General features: G+C 40.7%; 1 protein-coding gene across 4 annotated transcripts in view; it reads left to right on the top strand.

Annotated features, from left to right (window-relative positions):
* The window catches only part of tbc1d16 (TBC1 domain family, member 16), a 32,925-nt gene that overhangs the window by 8,765 nt on the left and 3,868 nt on the right, over positions 1-20,292 (top strand). For all 4 annotated transcript variants that reach the window (XM_059551356.1, XM_059551364.1, XM_059551369.1 and 1 more), the window contains 4 exons: positions 12,551-12,739; positions 13,169-13,316; positions 16,928-17,092; positions 17,288-17,436. In XM_059551356.1, the coding sequence (XP_059407339.1) occupies positions 12,551-12,739; positions 13,169-13,316; positions 16,928-17,092; positions 17,288-17,436 (651 nt within the window). The remainder of the gene's footprint in view (positions 1-12,550; positions 12,740-13,168; positions 13,317-16,927; positions 17,093-17,287; positions 17,437-20,292) is intronic.

Below are 20,292 nucleotides of genomic sequence, written 5' to 3'. Positions count from 1 at the left end.
TCGGGGGAAGAGGACACGTGCTCTCTGCTAGCTTCGGGCAGTGAGGGCTGGGCGAGCTCCGGGGATCTCGCGCCTTCTGCTCAGAAGCTCAGCAGACGAGCTGACATCGAGAAGGAGCTGATGCGAGTGCTCACGCTGGCCGCGACGAGCCTCGGCCTCGAGTGGTCTGCACCAGTGCCCCCCTCTCGTTCCCGGCTGGATGGTAGTTTTCTTCCGGATGAGCGTACTTCTCCGAACTCAAAGCCCGCCTCTTTTCTTCCTGAGCTTCACGAAGAGGTGGCAAAGGCTTGGAACGCTCCATATTCAGCGCGAACTCGTTCGTCTGTCTCACTAGCATTCTCCACACTGGATGATGCTAAAAACAGGAACTACCAGTCACTTCCGCCGGTGGAACAGGCGATAGCGACGCACCTTTGCCCGCCCTCTGCTGGACGGCGGACGAAAGCGGTGTTGCCATCTAAAGCCTGCCGCATGACGTCATCTCTGCTCGCGCGGATCTTTTCTGCTGCTGGGCAGGCTGCGTCTGCACTACACACCATGGCCACGCTGCAGATATTCCAGGGTGATCTCCTCCGTAAGCTGGACGAGATGGGACCTAAGACTATCTGTCTCGCGGATTTGAGGAGTGCTTCGGATCTCTCTCTTCGCGCTACTAAATCCGCTACACAGGCCATGGGACGAGTTATGGCTTCCGCTACGGTGGCTGAGAGGCATCTATGGCTGACGCTCTCAGACATGGCAGAGTCTGAACGCACTGCGTTCCTCGACGCCCCGCTGACTCCCGCTGGCCTTTTCGGATCTTCTGTCAACGAGTTCGTTGAGAGATTCGTCGAGGACCAAAAAGCGTCGCAAGCATTCAAGCACTTCCTCCCGAAGCGCTCCGGTTCTGCAGCGAGTCGTGCTAGACCGGCCCCGCAAAGCTCTCAGCCACACCCCCCGCCTCCTGCTGCTTCATCGCAACAGTGTCAGCAACGCAGCTCGAGACCCCGTTCTCGCTCTACCGGCTGTCGCGCACGGGGACCACGGCAGAGGATTACGGTGAGGCCGGAAGCCCCGAAGCCATCCTAGCACTCCTAGGAAAGCGCCGCTGTACGAGTCCCGCCGCGGCCGAACTCTCACCCAAGCGCGCCGCTGTTTCAGTTCCAGGGATTGTGACTGTTTCAGCGTCTTTTGCAATGCGCAAGCCTGTACAGTTGCCCGCTTGCCTGCACACAAAAACCGTTATCACGGCTACCCAGATATTTCCCGAAAAAGGTGTAATTTCTGGTGCCCCGGCCACGGCCGATGGTGCTATAAATGTAGTGACGATGCCCACTGCTCAGTGCCCATCTCCACATATAAGCACAGCCCTTCACACAGGGCTCGCGCCCATAAAAGCGACTCAGGTCGAGCGCGCGCACTACATAGTAAACGTGCCCACTCCTCAGTGCCCACAAACACTACGTCACACACGTCATGTGGTTTCTGTAAAAACGAAACCCATGCACGTTCGTTCTGCCCAGGCAGACAGCGAGTCAAAAGCAGTAAATGTGCACGCTTACAGCCCACAATTACTCACAGACAGCACGAGTCCCACGGGACCCGCTCAGCCCTCCCTCACTCGGTTAAGCACCGTGGAGGGGTCGAGGACGAGCGATCTGCCCGCTGTGATCAGCGCGCTCCCCGTCTCAAATGTCAGAGGCTTAACGCCCATGTTGCAGCACATCGAAGCACTGCCGTTGCCCAGCCAACAGAGCGCGCTTCGCATCCAACCCTTAGCCATTCATGCAGACGCATGGTCAGCGCTTCCAGGGGTTTCGGATTGGGTGCTAGACATTATAAAGAGAGGCTACTCACTACAGTTTTTTCGACGCCCTCCGCGCTTTTTAGCGCGCGTCGAAACTACGGTCAAAACAGAAGTAGCACACCTACTTCGAGCCGAAATATCAAAACTGTTGAGCAAAGGGGCTGTGGAGCCTGTATCTCAAGCTCAAAGTGAAGGGGGGCTGTACAGCAGATACTTTCTAGTTCCCAAGAAAGACGGAGGTTTCAGACCCATACTGGATCTAAGACAGCTGAAGAAAGCGATCGCTCCTTTTAGACTCAGAGGCATGCGAGTGCTGAACTATTTGGACGACTGGCTGATTCTGGCTCAATCACGATCAGAGCTCGTGGAACACAGGGCCATTTTACTCGATCACCTCGAGAAACTTGGTCTCAGTGTCAACTGGACGAAGATTTCTCTGAACCCCAGTCAGACGATACTGTTTTTGGGTATAGTTCTGGACTCACGCTCCATGGTGGATATCCGGTCAGTTGCGTCTCAAGGTCAATCAGAGCTGTGTTACAGCCTTGAAACCCTGGACAGCGAAGGACTGGTACCAATCAGGTGTAAGCCTGAGGACTTCCTCGAAATTGAAAATGGTGTCGACGGACGCCTACACTTCGGGATGGGGAGCGCTGCTCGAGGGCAGACCGTTCTTTGGCCTGTGGTCAGAACGGGAAAAGCTCCAACATATCAACTGTCTGGAAATGCTGGCAGTAGAGAACGCGCTGACTCGCTTTTGTCCCCGAATCAAAGGCCACCACGTCTTAGTCCGTTCGGACAACATGTCTGTGGTGTCCTACATAAATCGCCAGGGCGGTCTCAGGTCCCGACACCTGTACAGGCTGGCGGAACGCCTCCTGGTTTGGGCTCAGCGCAACTTGCGCTCGCTAAAAGCAGTTCATGTGCCTGGGCTACAGAATCTGGGTCCGGACAGACTGTCCAGAAACAACATTCCCATGGGCGAATGGTGTCTACACCCACAGACAGTCCAGCTGCTGTGGGAGAGATTTGGCAGGGCGGAAGTGGACCTCTTCGCGTCCCACAAAAACGCTCACTGCCCCGCGTTCTTTTCCAAGAACAAAAGCGCGCTGTCACAAAGGTGGCCGCGCTGCCCGCTCTATGCTTTTCCCCCGTCTCCCTCCTTCCACAGGTGATAGAACGGGTGAGGGAAACAAGATGCTCAGTACTGCTTGTAGCACCACTTTGGAAGAACCAACCATGGTTTCCAGATTTGATGCAGTTAGCAGACACTGCCCCGTGGCCTGTGCCGTTGAGGAGGGACCTCCTCTCGCAGGCCAGGGGCTCGATTTGGCACCCTCAACCAGAGTTGTGGTCCCTCCATGTGTGGGTGCTCAACGGTTACCCGCTGATCTCTCAGTGGGAGTGCTAAATACTATCACTCAGGCTAGAGCTCCGTCGACTCGACGGCTGTATGCCTCGAAGTGGTCAGTATTCTCCAGCTGGTGCACAGCTCGGGGACGTTCACCCCTTAGTTGTGAGGTGACGGAGGTTCTCTCCTTCCTACAGGAGCTGTTGGATAAGGGCAGAGCCCCCTCCACGCTCAAAGTTTACGTGGCGGCTATCGCAGCGTTTTCTGAGACAACGCTCGGTCAGTCAATAGGAAGGAACGATTTGGTCATCTGCTTCCTTAGAGGAGCTAGGAGGCTGAATCCTCCCAGACCTCCGTCAGTCCCTGTATGGGACCTCTCGACGGTTTTGGAGGCCATGAAAGGTTCCCCTTTCGAGCCTATCCAAACGATTAGCCTCAAATATCTGTCATTCAAGACAGTGTTCTTGTTGGCTCTCGCTTCAGTGAAGCGTGTGGGTGACCTGCACGCGCTCTCGGTGAGCCCGACGTGCTTGGAGTTTGGGCCTAATGACTCAAGGGTAGTGTTGTCAAAAGACCCGGTACTTCGGTACCAAGTCGGTACTAAAAAAATTTATGTGACGGTACCAGGTTTCTTTAAGTACCGGTAGTACCGAGGTCCCGTTCAAACCCGGTTCAGCGCTATGATTTCCGCGCTATGTGTTCTGCGCGTCTCTGTGTGAATTAATGAATGGCAGAGACGTGCGGGTTTGTTTACTACATAGACCGAAGCGCATGACGCTTGCATTAATTTCAGCATCTGAGCTTCAGAGTTCTCTCTCCATCAAGCGATCTGAACTTTTCAGTTCATCTCAATGGACGCACAGCGCACCTGTAATTGATGCTCTGTAAACTCTTTGTGAAGGCGCACGACTCACCGTCGCTTTACTGACAGCGCTGTTTCTCACACATGCAAAGAGAGAGAGAGAGCGAGAGTCTTACCACGCTGAATCGACACGCTATATGTAAAATATTCTTTGTTGTCTTCTCCAGTCAAAATAATGGAGTTCATATAGAATTATTCATATTTATTTTCGAACAAGCAGAAGACATAACGGTTTCTCCGGTAGTGGGCGGAGCTAATGCGCAAATGGCAATTTCATTGGCTGGCGCTGATTTCTTACAGTCCCTGTTTTGATTTCAGCAAATCATTTTGACCGAACGCAGACAACGTGATTAATATTCATGAACCCAGCAGCTCATCAATTCATAGTGCATTGTATATACATTGGTATGATAGTAGAATTAATAGTAGTATTGTCTTTTAATAATAATTAATATGATCTATTACTATTTTTTTACAGAAACCCTCAATGACCAAAAATATCTTAAGCATCACCACCAGTCTTAAGTTCAGTTAAAATGACAAATATGCATTCATTAGCTAGGCCTAAAAGTTAATTTTTACATCAAGGCATTGTGCTAGAAATATTACTATTATTTAGTAAAATGTATGTGATGCTGCTACTACTGTTGAAAAAAATTATAATACTTTATTTTTTAGAGAAATAAATCACAATATTTCTTCCATGTTTTAATTTTAATAGCAATTCCCCATTATTTACCAAAAGTAAAATGTGTTTAAATTTCAACAAAATAAAAGACAAATTAAATTTGGGTGAAACTTGTTTTACTGTTTTTCATAATTATATAACTTGTAGAAAAACTTTAAACACAGTTGTAAATAAGTATAAAGAATGGCATTGGTTTTATTTTTAGTGCTTAAAAGTTATTTTTATTTTTAATTAGCATATTTTTGTGTTTTGCTTTGGTACCGAAATTGGTACCGAGAACCGTGGATTTTCACTGGTATCGGTACCGAATACTGAAATTTTGGTACCGTGACAACACTACTCAAGGGTCATACTCAAACCTAGGCACGGTTATGTGCCGAAATCCCTCAACACACCGTTTCGGGCTCAGGTTATTTCCCTGTCTGCCCTGTCGGTGTCAGAAGAGGATGGAGACTCGAGTCTTCTTTGTCCCGTTAGGGTTTTAAGAACTTATGTGTCTCGCTCTGCTGTCTTTAGACAGACTGAGCAGCTGTTTGTCTCGTTCAGTGAACGTTCCAAGGGAATGGCTGTTTCGAGACAGAGCCTATCCAGATGGATTGTTGACGCTATAGCGTTAGCTTACGCTTCCAGGGGCCTTCAGTGCCCACTGGGCGTCAGAGCACACTCCACAAGAGGCGTCGCCTCGTCATGGGCGTGGTCTAGTGGGATCTCATTACAGGATATATGTATGGCGGCAGGATGGGCCTCGCCGTTATACATTTATATAGGTTCCCGCCCTGCAAGCAAAGCTTTTGTCGGTATAGCTGAATCAGGGTCCTGATTGAAACTCTGAGATCGCAAGCACTATGCGCTGCCGACTGTTATATGGGCAGTATTGCGTAAGACCCACATTACCACATTGGTCAGGCCTTGCCTTGATTATGTGATGTCATATTGCCGCGTCTACGGACGCTGCTAGAAATGGGACGGATGGTCTCCCCCCTCCTGTTCTAGGACTCTCTGTGAGTCCCTCGGGTGATTGTGCACTGTAAATCCTGGGCGTCGCTTCCAGGTTTATTGGTGTGTGATCTCTGCACGCACGGCGCTTTACATTGGGTTCCCATAGCGTATTAGCTAAGACGCAGTACGAGAGAACTCACGTAAGAGAACATACTCGGTTACTAACGTAACCTTGGTTCTCTCTAGAAGAGGGAACGAGTACTGCGTTCTCTGCCGTGCGTACGATTCACTCTGGTTGGCTTCGGCGATGAAATAAATCAGTTGAGTCAGCCTTTTCGAGCTCCCTTTATAGGGCTAGGCCACACCCGTTTTGGCGGGAAGTGGCATGGAGGGCGCAAACCCTGTACGTGTTTCTTTATTCTGCAGAACACAAGAGATGTTTTGAAGAATGTTGGTAACCAAACACATGCTCGTAGCTATTGACTTCCAAAGTATTATGTACTGTGAAAGTCCGTGGCTACCAGCAAACTGTTTGGTTACCAAAAGTATTTTCATTTCGTATACTTGTAAACAAATATATGCGTTTAGGTGAAATGTGGTCACTCTGAATGTGATATTTGTAATGCTCCACTGTGGACACAAGGTGGAGACACAGGGCGATATGCATGAGAGAGAAAGAGCGAGAAAGTGCAGCTCTCAGCAGGCTGGCAGCGAGTGTCTCAGTCGGTGAACTTCTCCAGATTCCCTCCCCCAGCTGCTTCAGCTAGCATTCCCTCTTTCAGCTTGATTTCCTCCCTTTGTTATATGTCCTGAGTTGCCCATCGGATCATGAATATCAGTGGTTTGTGTTTGACTTGTGTGTGGTGTGTGATGAACGGTTGGTTCCTTTGGGTGGAGAACGCTCTCTTTGGCCTGCTTTTTTGCCATTTATTTTCAGACTTCCACTTCCTGTTTGAGTCCTTTAGTGTTTATGTTAGACTTCTCTTTTATTCTGCCTGTTAAGTTTTCTTCCTTTGCTTTCTCACACACAAGCTTTTCCCTACTAGATGTTTTCTTCCCCTGTTTCATGTCGTTTTTCTTTTCCTCCCTTGTCGTGGTTTGGCTCGATGTGTGGTGTAGTACATTGTTAACCTTTGTAGATTGTGTACGGTGTTTTTAACGACTATTTCCACCCTGTGTCTTTTTTTAGAATTATATATTTTTTTATATGAAATATGTGAATGTTCTCTGTTATAACTGGCTGGCGTCTTAGTGTGAGAAATTAGCTTACTTTTCAATGTGTCCGTGTTTGCATTTCATTAGAGTGAATAGAGAAAACCGAGTAAAAAAAAAAAAAAAAACAATTTGGAGGTGAAAGCAGACTTTGTGGATGGCCGAGGTGGAAAAGACTGTAGATCCCGTCCCATTGAGGTCATGTTTTGCTTGAGGATGATGTAATAGTAACGTGTTAACAGTGTTTGACAGCTCTGGCTCTGGGGCATTTGTTTCAGTGTGATGTAATAAATGCCCTGAGAGATAGTGTCTGTTCCAGCGGGAGTTCAGTCCCTGGAAAAACTTCCCTCAACTCATACTAGTACAAACTCTCAGAGTTACCACTAATAACACAGATAGATGGAGGCCGGGCACACAGAAATTGTCATTAGTTGAATCTAACTATCTATCTGTCTGTCTGAATTGTTTTGTCATTGTTCTCCTGTCCCTAACTAACCTCAGTGTGGCTATCCATCAGTCCATCTAACTAAACAATCAAACAACGGACTTCTGTACGTATAGTTAGTTCAGTTTAGTTATCTTATTTTCTCATGTTCCTAACTAACATTTATTTGGCTATATCCATCAGCTATCTAATCATTCATCCAACTAACTTCTATCTGTCCATCAGTTTATTTACATGTATTTTCTATTATTTAACCTGTTCCTAATTAACACTGATGTGGGTATACATATATATCCATCTTTACAAATACCAAACTATTAAACCAACTCATTTCTATCTATCCATTTGGTTGGTTCAATTTAATTTATTTCCTCATGTTTCTTCCGTTCCTAACTAACATTTATGTGATTATCCAACTTGTGTCTGTCCATCTATTTGCTTAGTTTAGTTTAGTCCTCTTATTTCCCCCATTGCTCTTGTTCTTTACTAACATCTGTGTGGCTGTTTATCCATCTGTCCATCTAACTAAACTACCAATTAACTTTATACATCTAGTTATTTAGTTCAGTTTAGTTATCTTAACTTTTCCTGTTCCTAACTAACATCTTTGTGACTGAAGACAAGAACTCCAAGGCACTCGAATATCTCAGTGAAAAAATTAAAAAGCCTTTATTACATTCTTGGCTTGCTTTTTTTTAAAAATGGTGAGAGGTACCATCTTTGTAGTAGATAGTAACATCTTTGTGACTATCCATCCATTTGTTCAACTAACTAATCAACCAACTAACTATCAGTCCACTATCAATCCATTTAGTTGGTTAGTTCAATTTAGTTACCTTATTTTTTTTTTTTTCTCATGTTCCTAGCAAACATCTATGTGGCTATTAATCCATCTATCCAGCTAATTAACCAATAAACCAACTTATTTCTGTCTATCTGTTTGGTTGGTTCAGTTTAGTTACCTTATTTCTCCTGTTCCTAACTAACACTAGTGTTCATCTATCAACTGAAATATCTAACCATTCAACCAACTAATTTCTATCCGTCCATCTAGTTTGTAAGTTCAGTTTAGTTACCTTATTTTCCTTTGTTCTTAACTAACATCTATATGGGGTATACATTTATCTGTCTTTATAGCTAACTAACCAGTAAACCAACTAACTTTATCAATCTAGTTGTTTTCTAGTTGTTAACTAGTTGTACCGTGTACCGTACTTTCTACTGTTTATCCTGTTCCTAACTAATATATCCGTGCCTGTCCATTTAACAAATCAATCACCCAACTAACTTCATCCATCTAGATGGTTAGTTCAGTTACCATAATTTTTCCTGTTCCTAGCAAACATCTCTGTGTGGCTACCCATCTAACCACTGAACCAACTAACATCTCTCTGTCCATAGTTGGTTAGTTGAGTTTAGTCACCTTATTTTATACTTTCTCTTCTAGCAAACATCTATGTAGTTATTCATCAATCTATCCAACTAATTAACCAATCAACCAACTAATTTCCATCTATACATTTGGTTGGTTTAATTTAGTTTACCATTTTCCTCATGTTTCTCCTGTTGCTACATTTATGTAGCTATCCATCTATTGAACTATTGATCTAACCATTCAACCAACTAACTTCTATTTATCCATCTAGTATGTTAGTTCCATTTAGTTGCTTTATTTTCTTCTGTTCTTAACTAACATCTACTTTTATCTATCTTCCTAACTAACCAATGACTCAACCAACCAACTTTATCCATCTTGTTGGTTAGTTAAGTACAATTACCTTACTTTCTCCTGTTCCTAACTAACATCTTTGTGCCTCTGTGTCGAACTAACTAATTAATCAACCAACTTTAGTTCAGTTCGTAATAAACGTCTATGTGGTAATCCATCCAATCATCTAACTGATGAACCAACTAACTTCTAGCTAGTTGGTTAGTTCAGTTTGGTCACCTTATTGTTCCTGTTTCGTGAAGCCACTGTTAGGCTCACAGAATAGAAAGCAAGGATCTGCAAAGAACATGAGATGTAACTTTGCACCGTGCGCTGTCCGTCACGGCCTCAGCCCGCCATATGGCCTCGTGTGTGTGATCCTGCTGTAGTGTGGACTCCAAGAGACCTCTCAAATACCACATGACCCATAAACCTTCGGCTCCCACAGTGGATCTGTGACAGGGGACGTGTCTGGAGGTGCTTTTGGCCTGTTAGACGAGCTCTGTTAGAGAAAAAGACGAGTGTGAGAGAGGAGAAGAGGTCCCACGGTTCAGGTTACAGCTCTGGCTACATGAGAGGTCGAGAGACAGTTACAGGGAGATACGCTCACAGCAAGAGAGAGAGAGGAGGGTTGTCAGGGGAAATTGGCTGCCAGGCTGCTTGATTTGTGTCTCTGCTCGGCTCTTGCCAGCACAATGACCTCCCAGCATTCCTCTCATTCCTCTTCATTTCCAGTAGTATACATCCCAACAGCTGTCGCTGAGTTTCACACTAAAGACACAGGGCAGAACGAATGAATTGATGTGCAGGTTTACAGTAGAGAGAGCAGCTGAATTAAGCTGTCATGTAGAGCTTATAAAGGGCTTCAGTTAGATAACAGGTAATTAACTTGAGTTAATTTGGCTTTGAGTTGTATTTTTACATTAACTTTACATTTTATTTGTAGAAAATGTGTTAACACCTTTAGTATAGGGACCAATTCTCACTTTTAACTAGTTATTAACCAGTATTCTCACTATTAACTCACTATAACTAAGTTATAAGTTGATAATTGGACCTTAATATAAAGCGTGACAGAAAATTATATATATAATATTCTTGTAGTCTCTTAAAGACGATTTGAAATTATAAATAAATTTATATTTAATACACATTTCTGGTCTAATTATGTTATTTTAAAGAAAAGGGTTTTTCTCTTATCTTTTGATTTCATATCTGAAATGACTTTTTGGGTAATATTTTAATAACTATGTTAACCAATAGTCCATTAGCCATTTAGGCTTTGTTTTGTAATTTCACAGTCCAATCAATCCCCAATTCCTTTTCATTTAATATCCAGTTTTATTCATGAATGCATTGCATTATAAGAGTTAGGTGGGTTGCAAATGACATTTTTTTTCTGCATTATTGACACCAAATGTAATTGCAAAAATAATGAGATAATTGTGGATTCCACCTTAAATTTCAGTTCAATTTGTTTACATAGCACCTTTTACAGTACACTGCCAAAAGTGCCAAATTTCCTTTTTGTAATCATCGTGTAATCATTGCTTTAATATGTCCACTGTTCCTGCATTACTAACTGCATGATTTGTATAAACTGTACATTTCTGCGATATGTGCAGTCACCTCTGATAACAGATCTCTCCTAACTCTAATGTAGAAACATTCATTTTCTGTAAAGCTGCTTTGAGACAATATTTATTGTGGAAAGTGCTATACAAATGAATATGAACCAAACTGAATACACATTGTTCCATAGCAGTAGGGCTGAAACGATTCCTCGAGTAACTCGATTACAAAAATTGATAGAGGCAAATTCCTCTGCCTCGAAGCCTCTTTTAATTTATTTTAAATCTCACGTCAGGTTCTTTCGCAGTGATTTTTTTTAATGTGACACAATGCGTTTACGTCACCCACAAAGCGGAAGCGCCAACAAGCGCTGCGTCCGAAATCTCATACTGCAAGGAGTCAGCAGTGTTTTGATTTAAGGGCGTGGGCAAACGTAAAGAGAACGTCGTGGCGTGTGTCCATTGCAAGATAGAGCTGGCATACCACAACTAGGGCCCTATGATTTCCGTGACTTTTGTTCAGCAGAATGTACATACCGTATTTTTCGGACTATAAGTCGCACCTGAGTATTAGTCGCATCAGTCCAAAAATACGTCATGACAAGGAAAACATATATAAGTCACACCGGACTGTAAGTCGCATTTATTTAGACCCAAGAACCAAGAGAAAACATTACCGTCTACAGCCGCGAGAGGGCGCTCTATGTCTTCAGTGTAGACTACAGGAGCACTGAGCAGCATAGAGCTCCCTCTCGCGGCTGTAGACGGTAATGTTTTCTCTTGGTTCATGTCTCTTAGTTCATGTCAAATTAATTTTGATAAGTCAATTAAAAGATAAATTAAATTGTTTTATGTGTTTTAATGTTTAATGTGCATCTCAGAAAATGCTTTATTTAAAACCCCAACTGAATGGCACTTAAATGCACTTAATTCATCTGTCAACTTTCTTGTCATTGTTCACAGTACAAGTACAGACAGAGAAACAATGGATAATAATTATATGTTTATTTTTGATGTATGCATTGCATTCTATGCATTAAAAAAAAATATATATTTTTTTTTTCTAAAAAAGGAAACTTAGTTGTTCATTTTAAGAGGCCTGTGATGGTCACGGAGGGACCGCACGTTCAACATGGACGTTAATACGCACAAACACCGAGACTGTTTGGTGATACAAGAGTTTATTGTAATTATTGATCAGAGAGTGAATAAAATACCTGCAACCCTCAGGCCACACTCTCCACTGCAGAAACAAACACAGACTACCTTCCATTACCAAGACATTCACATTTATACTGGTGGCCAGCACCATTACCACATGTGGAGGGACAAACTCACAGAAAACACTTTATACATGTTCCCTTAAATATACAGAGTCTGAAAGAAACATATTGGCATGATGTTCTACTTAATAAATCTACTTTGATGTTATTAATTTGTTCACATTAAACAGGAAATAACCGCAACAACTCGGCCACGTTGCCTCTGAAACCTCCACACTCAATTAATACAAGGCAGATTCCCACCATAAGCGGAACCAATAATTCCTGCCATTGTTTCTTACCAGGACTCTAAAAATCACGGGACAAACTCTACACGGGAACAATACACATAGTTTACAGGTATTTCATTCACTCTGTGATCAATAATTACAATAAACTCTTGTATCACCAAACAGTCTCGGTGTGTGTTTGTGCGTATGTGTGCGTATTAACGTCCATGTTAATATGTCTTATTTTATCTTGCATAATTAATATTGCACTTTAATTAAGCAAAAACACATTTTATCCGATTACTCGATTAATCGACGGAATTTTTGGTAGAATACTCGATTACTAAAATATTCGATAGCTACAGCCCTACATAGCAGCTTTACAGAAAATAGAAAAATAAAAAGAAGGTTCTCAAGCATTTTTAATCTATCACAATTTTAGTATTTGATCTGCTTTTTATTACATTAATATTAATAGCGATACCATTAATTTCAGGGAGTGCGATGAACCCATGGCTCACTCTGCAAGCTCCGCCTCCAGTCTGGACAGCCACGCCCCCTACGAAAGCAGCCAATCACAGGGATATCGTTGGGAGGAGCAGCATAAAGTCATGGCGTTAGAGCATCTATGTGGGGTGTTCAGAGTTGACCTGGGTCACATGAGGTCACTGCGTCTCTTCTTCAGGTCAGACGGGATCCTATAAGAGTCCAGAGTTTATTTCAATATCCATTCATTTAGATTTGTTTTTTTTCTTGCAGTTGTTTTTAATATGTTGTGCTGAATCTTTTTCATAAGACTCCGTCTTATGAAACACCTCATATATTTAATTCACCTCCTTATATTACATTACTGCTCTCATTTTAGGAAATTTAGTTATAGCTATAGCTGCAAGATATAAATGATTATTCCTTAACCTCAGGCTGATTTTGTTCAAGATATTAAAATATTTCTGTGTGTGTGAATAAAAATCAGAGAAATCATCATAACTAACTCACATCCTGATTTTTTTAGTGAACTCGAATCATTGTTCATTTTCCCCTTGATCTCCAGGATGTGTTCTTGTGTTCAGACCAGACCTGTGAATGTGTGTTGTGTTTCATGTGTGTGTTCCAGCGACGAGGCCTGCACCTGTGGCCAGCTGGTCATCGCCAGCAGAGAGAGCCAGTACAAGATCCTTCACTTCCACCACACGGGGCTGGATAAACTGGCCGAGGTGTTTCAGCAGTGGAAATGCTGCAGGGAAACTCAGCTCAAAGACCAGGTCTGGAGAGTCTAACACCATTCATCAGTTTAGCACATTTATATGCAAGGCACACTCTTACACAATAATGGTCAAAAGTTTGAGGTCTGTAAGATTTTTTAAAATGTTTTTGAAAGAAGTCTCTTATGCTCATTTGCTCAAAATACAGTAAAGACAGTAATATTGTGAAATATTATTACAATGTGGAATTTGAATGTTTTTTATTTTCTCCATTACTGAATAAAAATAGGTAATTGAGTTTGACTTTTTTTTTCCTCAGAACTGTGTGAAATAACCTCGTAATTGCGAGTTATAAAGTCTAATTCTGGGGGAATGAAGACTGATATGTTGAGTTTATATCTCCCAATTCTGACTTTTCTAACTCACGATAAATAAATGAATTAAAAATCGCAAAAAAGTCACAATTTTGAGGTAAAAATTGCAAGATGAAGTTGCAATTCTAAGAAATAATTGTTGCAATTCTGAAAAGAAAATAAAACAATTGCGCGATATTTTGGAGGGAGTCGTGGCCTAGTGGTTAGAGAGTTTGACTCCTAACCCTAGGGTTGTGGGTTCGAATCTCGGGCCGGCAATACCACGACTGAGGTGCCCTTGAGCAAGGCACCGAACCCCCAACTGCTCCCCGGGCACCGCAGCATAAATGGCTACCCACTGCTCCGGGTGTGTGTTCACAGTGTGTGTGTGTTCACTGCTGTGTGTTTGCACTTTGGATGGGTTAAATGCAGAGCACGAATTCTGCGTATGGGTCACCATACTTGGCTGAATGTCACGTCACTTCACTCACTTTTCACCTTATAATAAAAAGTCAGAATTGCAACTTTATTTTCAGAATTCTGACTTTATAACTTGCAATTGCAAGTTTATATCTCCATTCTGAGAAAAAAGATCAAGTCGCAATTTTGAGATAAAAAGTAGGGGTCAGCTGATGTATCGTTTTGCCCATTAATCGGCACCAATAGTTAATTGCTGGTACTGTTGGTTTTTGGCAAAAATGAATTAATTGATTATGCTCCCTTCGAACTGGTTGTCTTTAACCCTTATGCGTTTTTGGGGACGTTTTCGTCCACTAGGGGGTAAAGTTGAGTCTTATTTTGGCCACAACTTTCTCTGTGTTTGAGCTAATGGAATGATTGTTGGTGACAAATCTTATTTTGACCCATATTTTGGGAAAATGCTTCGAAATTTTTCAAAAACTCAACGGTACACTGTGGGCAAATTCACTACCCTTTCGGGAAGTTCGTGGATGAAAACATCCACTAAATTAAACTGCTGTAAAAATGTATCAGATAAATATTTTTTTCAATTTTGTTTTGCCTAAATCTATTAATCAACCTCAGTCCTAATCAAAACTATCAAATGTTTAAAAAAATTCCAACTCTTTAACTCTTTAATTACCAAGTTCATAAATGATGTCAAATGATGTAAAAAAATATATTTTTACAGTTGATCACTAGGTGGGACCATTAACCCTTTAGATAGGCCTGTGCAAAAAAAGTTTCTGGCTTGTATATGGAGTATAACAGCAAATTATAGTGTTTGTGTGTGTGAGAGATTCTTGATTGTTGGTGGTTTTCCCTGTTGGGAAGAGGTAACATTTGTTATTTTTACAGTTGATCACTAGGTGGGACCATTAACCCTTTAGATGGGCCTGTGCAAAAAAAGGCTTAGTTTCTGGCTTGTATATGGAGTATAATAGCAAATTATAGTGTGTGTGTGTGTGTGTGTGTGAGTGTGAGAGAGAGAAAGAGACGGTGTGAGAGAGACCTTTGTGCACTTACCTTGATGTACAGTATCTGACATGCTCTCAGAACTACATGGAGTAAACAATAAAAAAAGAAGTGTGTTTATGCACCTGCTGCCTTTTGATGGTGAAAAGTACAGATGGCCTATATGTGAAATGCTCATATTTTCTTGATGGTAAAGCCAGTTTAAAACCTTAAAATCCTGTAAAAATATCTACTTTGCATCAAATTTATGAAAATAATGTATTATGAACCAAAATGCAATACCAACTTCAAATAAGATGCAGCTCGCTGGAGGGGTCAAGCTACATAATAATTTCTAAAACTTTGGTACAAGTCAAGCCCTTTCTCGTGTTGTTTGCTGCTCTTCTCACCATTAAATGACCAGCAGGATGGCATGCAAGTGTTTAAATCCACGTACTTTGCTTTTGTTTAGTCTATTCACTTGTTAAGTCTGACGTCACGTAGCAGCGCTTCCGTGTCCAAACGCTCTATCAGTTACCACGAGAAAAAAACAAAAGGTGCTAATATAAACTCACAATGTGATAGAATACTAGCGAAAAAGTAATAATCTTAACCTTTAACTCCAAACCGAAGTACCAGATAGCCAGACAATGAAAATATAAATATAAAAAAATATATAAAAATTATTTGTGTTTGGGACGCTGTGAGCACGGAGACTGTAGTGTATACCATAAGTTTGAACGCGTTTAGCTTAAATTATCAATATGAATAAACAGTGCTCATAAATGGCTGCTGAGGTTATATTCTCTAGTGAAGTGAGTTGAGGCCTGGCCCCGGAAACAGCGCTTCTTACATCATCACTTAACAACCGAATACTTTCACCACCATTTAAAAGGCAGCAGGTGCATAAATACACTTTTGTTTACTCCATGTAGTTCTGAGAGCTGAGGTGTACATTTTGATTTTCTGAAATACATCAAGGTAAGTGCGCAAAGGTCTCTCTCACACACTCTCTCTTTCTCACACACACACACATACACACACAATTTAATATGTTGTTATACTCCATATAGCTTCATATACAAGTCAGAAACTAAGCTTTTTTTGCACAGGCCTATCTAAAGGGTTAATGGTCCGACCTAGTGATCAACTGTAAAAATAACAAATGTTACCTCTTCCCAACAGGGAAAACCACCAACAATCAAGAATCTCACACACACACAAACACTATAATTTGCTGTTATACTCCATATAACTCCATATACAAGCCAGAAACTAAGCCTTTTTTTGCACAGGCCTATCTAAAGGGTTAATGGTCCCACCTAGTGATCAACTGTAAAAATAAAAAATTTTACCTCTTCCCAAAAGGGAAAACCACAAACAATCAAGAATGCATGATTATATGGTGTCATGGCTTTGCAATCAAAAAATGTCGTTATAATGGAAGTCAATGGGGCAAAAACAGCCACCAACAACAAATTAGGGAGAAAAAATTAAAATCTAATGCTGCACAAAAGCTAACAATGCATCAAAGCCAATCTTGTTACTAATCTTTGACATGCCCAAGACTGTTATAAAACGTAAAAAAAAATCCAGCCACAATAACTTTTATATTGAAAATAAGTCATTTTGTGAGTTCCCCCCCAAATCAGTGACATCATTTATGAACTTGGCAATTAAAGAGTTAAAATCTTGGATTTTTTTAAAACATTTGGTAGTTTTGATCAGGACTGAAGTTGATTTAAGAGATTTGTGCAAAAGAAATCTAAAAAAAATGAATCTGATACATTTTTACAGCAGTTTAATTGTGGATGTTTTCATCCCCGAACATACCGAAATAAATTAAAATACACATCTTGTTCATGCAGTGTTTTCCTGTCCTGTATCACCCTCTTCCCACTCCAGGTGTCGGATGAGAAGTCATGTATGCAGTTTTCTATCCGTAGACCCACATTACCGTCTGCTGAGATGCACCCAGAGGAGCGTCTGTATCGGCGGCTGGACGTCAGCTCTTGGCTCCGGCATCTCAATAACCACGGGCAGGTGCTGGAGGAGTACAAGCTCAGGAAGGTCAGCCTGACTGACAGCTGTCAATCAAATAAGAATCAGCATTACTTGTCAAAGATGGTCTTTTCAGTGCTTTATATTTGAATGGCATTATGGGTTGTTGTAGCAATATTTGTCTGGAATGTGCATCAAGGTCATAGAGGTTTTGTTATGAAGTGATTTATTCTGAGAGCTGACCTAATGTCTTTGTTCTCTCAGGCGATCTTCTTCGGGGGTGTTGACCCATCCATCCGTGGTGAGGTGTGGCCCTTCCTGCTGCACTACTACAGCTACGACTCCACGTCTGAGGAGCGGGAAGCCTGGAGACTGCAGAAACGTGTGGAGTACCAGGAGATCCAGCAGAGGAGGTTAGTGGAGAGACTAGTGCTGATCTAGAAGCCAGTTTCAAACCCATTTTCCTTCAACCATAGCAGTCTGCCATGCTTTCCCTGTTACTTTTTAATATTCTGCCAATAAAATGAGAAAACCCAGAGTTACGCATTTTTAATTGGTTTTGCTTTAGTCATAGTTGTCACCTTTTGCATTTATTTCAACTTTAACTTTCAATGTTCCAGTCATTTTGAACCAGAATGATTTTCTTTTCCCAAAAATGCAATCACATTATAATATAATATAATATAATATAATATAATTTTTTTTAACAAGGCAGTAATATTTAAAGTCTATGCAATTATATTTTTTGTGAACTTTTCTTTCAGTTAGCACAGGTTTTTTATTTCTTTTCTATTTTTTTTTTTTTACTCTGATTGCTCATAAGTGATCTGAGCTAATGCACCTCAGTTTTTGAGTGAACATTACCATAATTATCCAAAAATAATGTTTTGTTTTTTTTTCACTCAAAAACGGTGGTGCATAAGCTCAGATCAATGAGACCCTATGATCAACCAGTTCCAAAAATGCATATTAATCCATTAAATGCACTTTATTTTGCACATGTTATAAAAAATACATATAAATATTTGCTGCATTATTTGTTGGGTGCAAGAAAAGCTTTCATAATTTAACAGTTAAAAGATTATTTATAAAAAATGTCTCTCTAAGTTAATAACACGTGTTGTAAATTCTTTGAAATGTGGTTGAATTTAAATTCCAGTATACTCAAGAATTGATCATATATTGGTGATTTTAATGTATATCTTTGCATATTTGATCATCAAAGGCATGTATAAATTAAAATGATTTTATTATAATTTTTAAATAATAAAACTGTAAAAGTATAATGAAACCTATTAACATTTAACTGAACCGCTGTCTGTTCAAAACCAATACAAAAATAAATAAATAAACGTATTCATGTGCGTTTCACTGTTGTTACTGCTAGTAAAAGAGAGCTGCGACTTGTCATTGCTAGCTCTCTCACTTCTGTTGATGTCATGATAAAAGCACCAAGCTACACCCAGTTGTTAGATTGCTCACTTTTGTTCGAATTGGCTTGTTGGCATAACCTGTTGTTTACTAAATGTGATATTTCTGGAGTCTGAAACTGGAGCTTTGTTATGGAAACTGAGCTGTTGTGAAACATCTGGCTAGCTTATCCTCCAGCTTTTCTAGTTAGCTAGATGGTGTTTGGGTTTGTGGTTGGTGAATCACTCGGAGGCTCCGGGTCATTACATGAAATCGATGTAGCAGTGGCTAAATACACCTTTAACCACTTTAACCGCTTGCTGTTGTTTTCACTCATCTCTGCCTCCGTATTAAAAAGGTCTGGTTGAGCACACAAGTTTCGTGATTTCAACAACTAGAATTGTTCAAATGTGTTTTGGCAACAAAGGTCCATTTTTTCTTCTCTGTAGGTGGAACTATATTATCGCATGGCTATTTGATTAAAATGATTATTACTTGCGTGGCTGTACTGTCTTTTTACTCACTGTGAGTCTCTGAAGGATTTTCTAGCAGCCGAGCCATAAGCAATCAATAAATGTGTGCAGATATATATATGCGCTCTGCGGCTTAATGAGTTTCAGAGGAAATAATTCACTTAATCAATTAAATCCTTGTCAAGCTATTGATAGAGCACTTCTGAAGCCTACTGCTTGTGTTTCAGATTTGAGCATATTTTTACTGCTTTATTTCTAATCCAAATGTAGTACACATACTGCCGTGCTTTTAAAACGTATAATTGTTTTTAAAGACTCATTTCATTTTTTTCAACAAAAAATAAAGAAAAAAAACAATCAGTGAATGACTAATTAAAATAAAATGAAATGTATTCTTTTAGCTATTAGGCAATCATAAAATTGACACAAAACAACCTCATATTGATACAGATGTCCATAAAATTATTATTGTTATTCTTAACAATTGTTGTTAATATTGTAAAAATAAATTAAACATTTAAAAATATTTACATAGAAAATGTTGGGGGAAAATATGTATACTAGAAATATGTACATTATTTCAATGTATTTTATTACAGTAATGGCAAGACTTATTATCTTGCAGCGATTATATTTGTTATTTTAATAATAACCTACATGGTGTGTGTGTGAACAGACATGAATTTTACCACATTACAGAAAAGAAAATATCAAATAATATATATATTTTTTTTTTTATTATTTGAATATACGTTATCATATATATTGTAATTATAATTATTATGATTTATGTAATAAAACTATAAGTGAAAAATATAAATCGTATAAGTTTTATACAATATATATTTTTTGTAGTAAAAACATATACTTGCTATAAAAGTATGTGCAGTTTTACAGTGAGTGAATGAATGAGTGTATTTTATGGGCATAATGTCAACACACTTCAGCTCTTGCAATGATGATTTTGTTGGTGTTTTAGTAATGAATAGGTTAATTGTGTGTGTGTGTGTGTGTGTGTGTGTGTGTGTGTGTGTGTGTGTGTGTGTGTGTGTGTGTGTGTGTGTGTGTGTGTGTGTGTGTGTGTGTGTGTGTGTGTGTGTGTGTGTGTGTGTGTGTGTGTGTGTGTGTGTGTGTGAAGGATGTTGCTGAGCAGTGAGGGCTCTGAACCTCGAGAGGCCAGAGAGGGAGTAGTTCACATAAACACAGGTCTCGAAACACTTACATGAGGTTGCATCAGGTCTGGCATCAATTCCAGCAAAACAAACAGTGTTAATGAAATCCCACCTGCTTGTTATGAGGACGTCTACAGCCAGAGGCACTGCCATGCTTCAGGATGGGAATGGGACTGCCTTGTTTTTTCATTTTGTGGTTTTCTTTCTTTTTCTT

Source organism: Carassius carassius, chromosome 1 (assembly GCF_963082965.1).
Source record: "Carassius carassius chromosome 1, fCarCar2.1, whole genome shotgun sequence".
In the NCBI taxonomy this organism is placed as follows: domain Eukaryota; kingdom Metazoa; phylum Chordata; class Actinopteri; order Cypriniformes; family Cyprinidae; genus Carassius; species Carassius carassius.
The sequence above is the reverse complement of the archived record's forward strand: the minus strand, read 5'-3'. Positions and strand labels throughout refer to the sequence as shown.